General features: G+C 38.4%; 1 protein-coding gene across 2 annotated transcripts in view; it reads right to left on the bottom strand.

Annotated features, from left to right (window-relative positions):
• dym (dymeclin) overlaps nucleotides 1-10,561 on the bottom strand; it is a 50,966-nt gene that overhangs the window by 27,862 nt on the left and 12,543 nt on the right. For both annotated transcript variants that reach the window (XM_041970310.1, XM_041970311.1), the window contains exons 9-13: nucleotides 4,324-4,509; nucleotides 4,002-4,180; nucleotides 2,989-3,114; nucleotides 2,709-2,822; nucleotides 2,497-2,591 (exon numbers count right to left, since the gene is read on the bottom strand). In XM_041970310.1, the coding sequence (XP_041826244.1) occupies nucleotides 2,497-2,591; nucleotides 2,709-2,822; nucleotides 2,989-3,114; nucleotides 4,002-4,180; nucleotides 4,324-4,509 (700 nt within the window). The remainder of the gene's footprint in view (nucleotides 1-2,496; nucleotides 2,592-2,708; nucleotides 2,823-2,988; nucleotides 3,115-4,001; nucleotides 4,181-4,323; nucleotides 4,510-10,561) is intronic.

Raw genomic sequence — 10,561 nt, 5'->3', positions numbered from 1 at the left:
AAGTCAGTTATGGGGCTTAAGTAATGACAGATGTTGTGCAGCCTGACATGATTAAGATGTGAAGGTCATCTGTGTACACTGGTCCACTGGATTCTCTTTTATCTGGACACACACCTTGTTTGATTCTACACCACTCTTTGTAAAACAGAGACTGGTAACTTCTGAAGTTTTATAAATATGAAGAGTGTGTGCTAATAAAGTTATTAGTTATGTTTATTCAAACATAATGAATATGTTTGGAGTTAATATTATCAACTACGAAGCACCACCCCGTCACGTATATACTGTGTTCTGCATATTTTACTAAAATAATTGCTGGAATACAAAGGCCACTGTCTGGCTTTCAACCAGGAATATTGTTGTTATACTTCTGCTTTTTATTCTTTCTTTTTGGTCTTTGTGATGGAACATGAGTGTACACAGGGAGTGGCAGTAAAGCCTGAATGCTTTGCTTACAGCAAACAAAGCACTGGTACAGCACTTTTAATCCAAGGCAATAAATAAGATATATTTGGCAATGTTTTGTCATTTTAAAGTAAACAGACGATTTGCAAGTTTTCTTTTCCTTAAGATGGAGTTAAAGAACTTGTATGCAGGTAAACTAAGCTGCACAACGTTATTTATTTTCTTTTTATGACTTTCTTCTGCTACACCTGAAAGTCCAGGTCTTTTCTTTCAGGTACTTATCAACATTATGGTGTAACATATTTGCATAACACCTGTTTGGTTTGTAAACTAATTTGCCTGAAAGAATAAAAAGGAGACATTTTTGACCAAACTGAGCAGTCTAGGCATTTTAGGAGGTGGAGTTTAAAAACAAAGCAACTAAAACAGAATTAGCATGAAAGCTATTCCACTAGACCCTGTAGATAAAAACATCAACCTGATGACCAACATTTCCCATGGGCACAAATTTAAAAAGGTGGATTATTAGGAACTAGAATTTTTATTTATTTTTTTGATAAGACAGGAAATTACCACTTACTCTACCCTCCCAAATGAGATGTAAACAAATACTTTGGGGCTATAAACCTTTCAGAAGCATGGAAGCGAGAAACTAACAGTGAATTGATTAATCGATAAAACCAATAGGTCGATAAAACCAATTAGTCTGATACAGACTAGGATCATTAGTCACTAACCTACGGTGACTTGCAGCATGTCTACAAAGTTTAAAAGCCACCGGATAAATGAGCTTGAACAGAGGCAATACAAGAGTTGCAACGCAGAACTGAGAGAATGTTGAGACACTGAGGATGGACATCAAATAATAAGGAAGATGAGTGGTCACGGTGGGAATGGTAAATCAGCCCACTGTAGCCTGTAAATAAACAGCACCAGCCAAGATGCGCTCCAAGAGTCAGTTATGGAGCACAGTTCAGCACAGCCTGGCTGACATTTGGAAAAATTCCTGGCAGGAAATTCCCTTTATCCTGCAGCCAGTCAGCTAGTTTTGCCCAAACCAGCCCATCACAGTCATCATCATTATCATTATCATCAGACATGGAGGCAGTTGCTCTACATCACTACTGGACAGAAATGTACACATTCACAGACAGTGCTTCTCTCTGACTCAAAACACCAGAGTCACAGATATGAAGAGACACACAGGCCATGAGATAAGAGGATCCTTGAATGTGCATGAATGTGCGCACGTCTTCAGGGAAGGAAACATTTCTTCCTGTTCGCCTGGAGTTAACAAACATGCATGAATGACTTGATGTCTCTGTGTGTATGTGAGTGTTTGTGTGTGTGACTTGGGCCTGTCCTCTTCTTCTGTCTCCTTATGGGCCAAACCCTTTCCCCTAATTTCCTTCATGTTACGTAATGGTCTTCTCTGAACACAGACAAAGCTTTCTCAATACTTTGCTGCCTCTGTCAGGTTACCATTTTGATGACTGTTCTGGGGAAAATTAATCATAAATCGTTAACAATAATGAGCTCTTTACCCCCATTCTGGACTCTTTTCTTGCCACATAAACAACTGTTTCATGGACTTATGCTAAATAGAGGCTGACAAAAGTGAAAAATAGTGCTTGTATCTGCTTAAGTTGACACCCCGAGGTGATATAAATAAATTAAACAGAAAGTAGTTGAAAGGCAAACTGTATTTGAATGTGTTTTTCATCACAGTGAAGAAGTACTTTTATATGTAAATGTAACTGACTGACTTAGGCAAAATTACACTGAATAAAAAATATAATAATAATAATAAAACCGTAAGTCCTATCAGTTAAAGTTTATAGAAAAATATTCTAATGGAAACCACTGAAGATATGATTTTTGACCATTGTTTAAAATAAAAAAGACAATTCACACAATAAAAACAGACTTTACTTTTTTGGCTATCACAGAATAAATTTACAGGAAAGAGATAAGCACTAGTTAATGTTGAATGGGAAATAACTGGATGCAAGAACAGATCAGTTTACACATTATATCATCCTACATTCTACTCCATTTACATATTCATTTATACACCTGGCATGTCCTTACCTAATGATGCGCTGGGCAGCGTACTGGTGGAGACATCGAAATTGGGCTGACATGTTGGCAAGTGCAGCAAGACAGTTGGTGTGTAGGTACTTATCCTGAGGATGCACACAAAGAAGAAAAAAAACACAACAATTACAAATTCAGAACTAACTTCTTTATCACACAGTATTGTTTATGAGTCATGAACTATGTATGGAATCTGTTCATTGTACCCTTGTCCGTGTCATGTTAAACTGGATGGTACGGATGACCACCAGGATGAGCAAACTACCAAGCGAGATCTCTGTCAATGACCTCTCTGTGTACCATGTGATGTTCTTTAATACCTGAAAGAGAGAGGAAAAGAGAGAGTGAGAGATGGAGAGAAATGACACATTCTTGCTGAAAACGTCAGGAGTGATTGACTACAATCTGAGACACTGCAAATAATGAATGGTTTCTCTGACATGAGCCGATATGTGACAGGCGTAATAAAAACATGTGTCTACCTACCACCTCATGGATTGAGCGGTTGAAGGCATCATCCTCTGTAAGGATGAGGAGAATAATGAGGGCCATGTAGACATGATGAGAATTTCTTTCCTCTACATGGTAAAGGATCTCAAGGATGGGCAAAACCTGAGAGAAAAATGGGCAAGGCTTAACATAAATGTCCCTTTAGTTCTGCTGTTACACTCATTACATATTTATTTCTGATTTTGTGTCAGTTTGTCTGAAGATCTAATTTGATATAACCATGCTAGACACGTGTACACATTTCAAGACGTTTGGAGCACCTCCAATTGGCTCTGTCTGAATAGCAAAGTAGCTGCTGGTCAACAAGAAATGCAAAATACTGCTGGCTCCATACTATCATACAGTGGCGCTTTACTGTTCAGGAGTAAAAGCTAACTAGACTTATTAACAACCGGTGGACTTGATGAGCTAATTCTAGATATTTTAAATCATTGTGTTTTATAGAAGCTATCAAAATGGGTTGACATAGACACAATAAGGTGAGCTACAGTTATAAATGAAAATTTAGGGTGTTGCCTGAAATATAGATCTTCATAAAGATATTTGTGCCAGTTAGTTTTGATGGTGTTCCTACTACCTGATCTCATCCAATAAGACCAAGCAGTATGAAAGAGCCTTACTTGTAAGTCTACAATCCACATATGTGCCTCCACAGATTGATTTGCATTCACCAAATGCCTTCACACATCCATTCTGCTATAAGGAAAATTTGGCACTGTCCCACATGGATAGAAAAGCACCAGCTGCCACTGAATACATCTTTGTTTACTGAACCGTGGCTCTGGTCTAAGATTATACAATTTCATGGCTACACCAGTGTGTGTGAGGAAGGACCACATAATGTGTTTCATTAAAAATTGCCCAGTCAGACTGAGATTGATTTGTATACTTTTTATTTTTTTGGCTTTCAACTACGGTGAACTTGCTGAAAATGTCAGACTGTGACAAGAATAGTGAAACCCAAGTTAGTTTATTCTTTTTTCACCCACCAGATTGTCCATGTCGGTTCTTGACAGCATGTAAGTCCTCATGTTGGCGTTCTGGTGAAGCAGGGTGTACAGTAGTAGAGTGGCTTGGTCAGAGCGTTGCTGCTCACACAGAGCTGTGTATAGGCTGTTGAAATTTATCTGGAAATTGTGCGGCTGCTCTGCAGGCAGCGAAGACGTGTCTACATGAAGAAGGGGAAATATTGCAAAAATTATTACGAATCACACTTCACTGACCTTTGGCACGTATTAGACATAAAAAATAACTGCCTCAAATATCAAAAAGGTACAGCAGAATATAATAGGCAATTTGTAAATTTACCACCTTGCGTATTTCTGAAACATGTAATAGCCTGGCGGTAGGGGTTGGGCCAGTCAGGCCCATCTGTCAGATTGGCTAGAACCAGCAGTAACAGAAGGCTCTGATTGGATAATGGCAAGGGGTTGTGTTCCTGGTCTAACCCAGCTTTGACGCCAACTCCCCCCAATGTGAAGACACTCCATAGACCATCTACAAAGAGAGTGACACAAAGATTAAAATTACATCCAAGACATTACCAAGACATCCATCAGGAAGTTGTGTTTATTTTTTATGTTAAGCTGCTGGAAAAATCTGAAATAATTCACTCCATTTTAATGCATGAGGTCAAATTTAGTGTGTACTTAGTGAGTGGCCAACTACGGCTGAGTTGACCTCAACCCCAAACTGTGTGATGCTAGCCTTGGTGTGCTAATGACCTGCTAAATACTTAATGCTGTGAACTGTGATGCATGAGTAACCACCTAGATCAAATAGATGGTCAGCTTCTCACTCCACCATCAGCTTCACACTTACTATACCACACCCAGAACTGGCCAAATCAGTATCTAAATCAGACAAGGACATAGGCAGATATAGGATAAAGTCTTATCAGTAGTCTGAACTTAGTTCCTTTTGCTGTATCGTGGGAACAAAAACAGCTACAGGGATCATTATTTGCCAGATACAACTCACTTCACAGACCATTTAAAGTAGGATCAATGATTATGATTTTTTATAAGTTCAACCCTTATTTTTCCACTGAACCTGCTCACAAATAGCTTCTTGTATACACATTCAACAGTCATTGAGCAGAATAACCATTCATCTGGAGTCATGTTTCTTCCCACCTGACAAATTGAATATTTACTTTAGCTTGGCTCCACTTTTTGTCTCTACCATTGCCTGAGGGAAATCTTTGACTTGAGCTACTAAATGCTCTGCTTTACTCAGTACTTGGCTATAAACTATGTTTGCTTTTTGGCAGAGTGGGATGTGTGCAGTCAGTTTGGAGATTTCTTTCTTTTTTGTTGTTGTTGTTGCAGGAAACGGCTCCCAGCTGGAGTTGAAAACGATTCTGTGAGAGCAGCGAGCGTGAACCAAAACATTGAAGTTGCAATCCAGAGAGCTAAACGATGAGCTAAAACTCACAAAGGAAGGTGTTAATAGTGACTCTCCTCTCACTAACATTTACTATGCCATATAAATCTCAGTAACAGCCACTTGTGCATCTTCTTAGTCCTCTCTCGGTTGGTCTTGAGCGAAGAGAAAACTTAAAGAATGAACAGAAAACTGCAGATCTCCATTTCAACAATTTGAGTAGAATTAAATAAAAATGAGCAGTTTGGTTGTACTAGTCAACCATTTCATAGAAAGCATCATGGTATTCACAAAATTGACATATTTTTAACTTAACTGATTTACAATTCACTGGAAAATGAACTGCAAATGAGTATGTGCTGTCAGACTGATTTAATCACAGCCAGTACTAGCACAATAGAGTCACACACAATGCTTTGCAGCACCTGAAATTTGAAACAACATAGACGGCGCCACAGAACAAAGAGAAACTAGAACCACTAGCCAAATCGAGTGGGGCAAGTTTTTTTTTTGTTGGGGGATGAGAGAATTTCTTACAGAGCAACTAAAGTGTTGGTGCTTTCAGGCATCACAAGAAGCGCGAGAAAAATGAACACCAAGGCACACATATGACAGTCTCTGGCTCCTGCACGTCTAGCCACACAGAATGTAGGATCAGGCACTAGTCAGAGGCAGTACAAGTGTGGTGTGTGTAGGTTTACAATGATCAAACTGCTCAATTAGAAGAGAAGCCAAGCAGATATGTTGCCATCTAGAGGCGAAGGTTGGATATCTGATTAGACACATCAAAAGCTCTTAGAAAAGATCTAAAAGACCATTTTTAGAACTTAAGGCGTGATGGGCTTTGTCCACACAAGCATCCTACTACATAAAAAATTATGTCAATAATAAACCAACGGGTAGTATCCCACTATCTGAGGGTGCATTTACACCCTTGATTCGAATCCTAACCAAATCATAAATAGCGTATCGGGCGATAGGTGGCTCTGCATTGGAGAAATAGTTCGTGGTCAGACGTGGAAATATTCGGTAAAAGTTCTGATAGAAATCTGACAGGACTGTTTGGATCTGATGCAGCTCCATTTTTAGCTGTTACGTACTAGAAACCAAAGTTGTCCTGCATTAACGAATAGATGATAGAGTCCCCAATCGGAACAAGTTTAGTGGAGTATCCTGGTGTGAATGCACCCTTATCTTGGAAAAGAATGGAAACATAATAAGGGTTAAAAATTTGGTGGAGAGTTTGCGGATAAAATAAAAATCTTTAACAAGTATGCATGCTGAAAAAGATTATTTTTTTTTGTTTCACTGCTCTCTCTTCATGTTTATACATTGGTTTTTATTTGAATTCACTAATGGCCAGTGAAGAGCTGAACCAGCAACTGAGGACATTCAAGTGTGTATATAGCAGCAGAAAGGAGGGAATTTGTGTATATCTGGGTAAAAGGACATCAACAAAGTGCCTTAAAAACAAAAAGAAACCCAGAGAGATAAATTACATAATTTGCAGTCAATCTCTTTCTGCACAAATGATAATCCTCTCTCTCTGCTGAAGTGAGAGGAAACAAGATGTGGTGATGGAGCTGTGTTCGTCGCATTACTACCAACATAGTGACTGAACCAGTAGTCAGGGACCCCAGTATGGTAACCACATTTCCTGAATTCTCACACACACATATGCAGAGCTCTATTTTACCTTTGTGGGTGCCGTTTGTTATCCTTCTGGCTCAGTTCCCTCTGCCTGTCTGCCTGCCCACCACATAAACCCAAAAATGCTACATTGCTGCTCGGGTCCTGGCTAGTGGCCCAGTGGAAAAAGAGGAGGAGGACACGAGGAGGAGGAAGGGTACAGCAAGGAAGAGAGAAGGTCACACTCTTGATACAGAGGCTGGTAAATTCAATTTCCCAATTTTGGGACATTGACGATTTCCAACTATGGAACATGAAACACATCTCCAGCCTGAAAGGCATTTCCCCTTTGTAGTAACTTTTCATGAAGCTGTTTTTAATCTGTAAATTTCTTTTTCTGTAAATCTGTAAGTCTCTTCAGCACACATATACACAGAAGTATGTGTAAAAAAACTATTTAATCTGGTCAAAAACTGAGCAAATAACATGGACTATGATGCTTAACCAGTCTTGGTTTCAGGACAGAAAGGCATGATGCCCAAACCTAAGTCTTACATAATGCCAACTACCATCACAGACATTAACACTGGCACAAGGCCACTGCCTGTACTTAAATCAAAATATTACACAAAATGTTTCTACTAGGCAGCTCCTCCCCCTACAGCAGTTACCTGGTGGAATAATTGTTTACACTAGAGATGCACTTTCAACATGGCAGAGGCCAGAAACAGGTCATGCTAAAGTTCCTCGAGGCCAGTTTTGGTGGAGAATATGAAAAGTAAGATTGCTGTTTGGAATTTGAAGTAGACAACTCCAAACTAACCATATTAGTTGCGGAAGCGGACTGGGGTTCATTTAAAGTGGACCAAACAATGCCAATGTGAATGTGCCTTTAAGACTGTCACTCCGAATTATATGCAGGTGTCGAGAGGTGAGTAAGTTATAGTTCAAACATAATATGAATACTGAGTTTTAACTGGCAAGCATGGACAGCAACGCAAGTTAGCTATATGGCTGGCTGTGTCTTCGCTCCTCTCTCTGTGCTTTACAATTATCTAATTGCACGGCATGCTTGTATTTTTCACCGCTGCACTGCACAAAGCGAAACAAGGAGTGTTTTGCTCAGAAACACTGAATTCACAAAATAAGGTTTAGGGTCATGCCTGCCATCCATAGTTACAGTGATATAGCAATACTGCCATGCTTACACAACTCAGCTATTCATATCTGACAATCAGGCATATTTTATAGTCCCAGGCTGAAACTGTGAGAAGAGGACCAGCAGCCAGACCCAAACAACTACAAACACAATCCACCCTACCAGCAACAACGTAAATACAGACGCCAAATCACAAGATGCACATAAGCATAACAAGGCTATTGCTGAGTACACAGACCTCTTCAAAATACAAATTTAATGTGAATGTTGATCATCTTAACTAGTTTGTTTTACTATTTACTTGATCTTTTCTCAGTTATTTTGAAGAAAAGTTAATTTATTTTAATAATTACACTAAGTAGTGGTGGAAGGTTTTTTTTGTTTAGTTTGTAAGCTGTATTGTATTTCTTATATTTGTCAATATATTTTTATTGTATAGTTTGGGTTATGTTACTACCCACTCTGTAGCATCATATTGGAATTCAGTGTCAAGTACGATCCTTAGTGTCTATATCAAGTTTGAAATTTTACTATTGTTATATCCCTAGTTTCAACTAAATCTAAATCAGATGCATGGGCTCTACTCATCCAGACCCTGCCCTCTTATCATATCATACATCAAATTCATGTGTTTTTGTGTATGTAGTTAATGTGGAGAAATTTAAATCAAAGAAACAAGCACACAGCATAACAGTGAAGTTGTAAATGATTGCACAGAGTTACAGCGGGGAACACACACTGTATGTCACAGTGCAGACAGAGGGGTGAATGGCTGGTGAACAGAGACAGACACAATGTCCTAATTCTTCACTTGCATAACAGTAAATGAAACAGAATGTCAGGGCCTTAAGCCAAAGCTTAGGCCAAACATGCAGATAAACACATACACACACACACACACAAATATTCCAGGCTGATTATCTAAAAATACACATGGCAAAACATTCTGTAGAGATGATAAACAAAAATGCTCTTATGACACAATATAGAAAAAAATTTTAAAGGCAATTTCATCCAAACTGAATCCAAAAGCCTTCTCACATAAACATATAAAACATACGGTATCAGCACGCCATGGACTTATATTTTAATGTTATAATCATAATACAAAGCTAGTGGTTGCTCGTAATGCTAAATCTAGTAAACTTCCAAAATATAGCAGTTCCCAGTATAAGTTGTGACTATGTGATAGCAATTGTGTTCTACTATCTACAATCTGACAAGCAAGTTGCAGATATACTTGACAAGTCACCAGTGTTTGCAAGTGTGTCATTAAGTTATTATTAATAGTAAAAATTTTTACTTGATCATAGTTACTATAGAACCAAAGTGTCAGTCAGCAAAGACAGCAGGGTGGGATGTGAGGACTGTGAAACTGTGAGGATTATGAAAGCTCTTTAGCCGTGCTGGCAGCACTGTTCTAGAAATAGTAATTTTAGCTGACTCACCTTTTTGTTCCAGACTAGATTGTCTGCTGGCTAGAAAGGTTGTCAAAACATTTTCAGTAATTTTCTTTTAAACTTCTAGGGATAAACTTCTTTGGGATTTATTGCACATATGCACTTACCTTAAGGAGGGAATTTGATAACTTCGGCTGTTCAATAACTTAATCATCAAAGTCATAGTTTAGCTAATTAAATAACAAATACCAGTATTACACTTTGTTTTTAATACTTAATAGCAAATGTCAACATGTTAACAAGTTAGAGGTGAACACCTACAAGACAACGTACACCACAGAACATTTTTACTATCAAAATAAGGGTAACAGTGCATCAAGAATAGAGCTCAAGTGAGGAGGCCAGAAAGTTGTGAGTTGTAGGTTTGTACAACATTTAGAATTTAATTTACATTGAATGAATTTGAATTGACTCCACCCCACAGGATACTTAACTGAATCTGATTTGGGATTACAGAAGATGTAATTGAATTCATTGCAATTCAGAGAAATTCATTATCATCACATATCAGTGAGAATGTGATACTTTTTTTCTAACACTAACCCAGTCTGAAGACTGTTCATGTTTTGGATAACAGTGCGAGCAAGTTTTTATGTTATACACACTTCGCCTCTAAGGCCACTCTGCTGTCACATGATCTCAAGATTCTCGATTAAGACTTGCACAAGCAAATGAGAAATAATGTGATTAGATAGTCATTGTATTACAATGAGAGTATGGTATGAGGTAATATACTGCATATTTCAAGTAGTGAGTAAAGTGTAATGTATTACTGATTGTTTAACGGTTCCTATTCTAAGTGCATGTCATGGTCAACAAAATGAAGGCAAGATTACAAATCTGTACACTCACCTGGAGGCGGTGTTTGAAATTCTGGAAACGCAGGCTGGGGCACTGCAGTAATTGCAGATTGCTC

The sequence above is a fragment of the Melanotaenia boesemani genome, chromosome 19 (assembly GCF_017639745.1).
Source record: "Melanotaenia boesemani isolate fMelBoe1 chromosome 19, fMelBoe1.pri, whole genome shotgun sequence".
NCBI classification, from domain to species: domain Eukaryota; kingdom Metazoa; phylum Chordata; class Actinopteri; order Atheriniformes; family Melanotaeniidae; genus Melanotaenia; species Melanotaenia boesemani.
The sequence above is the reverse complement of the archived record's forward strand: the minus strand, read 5'-3'. Positions and strand labels throughout refer to the sequence as shown.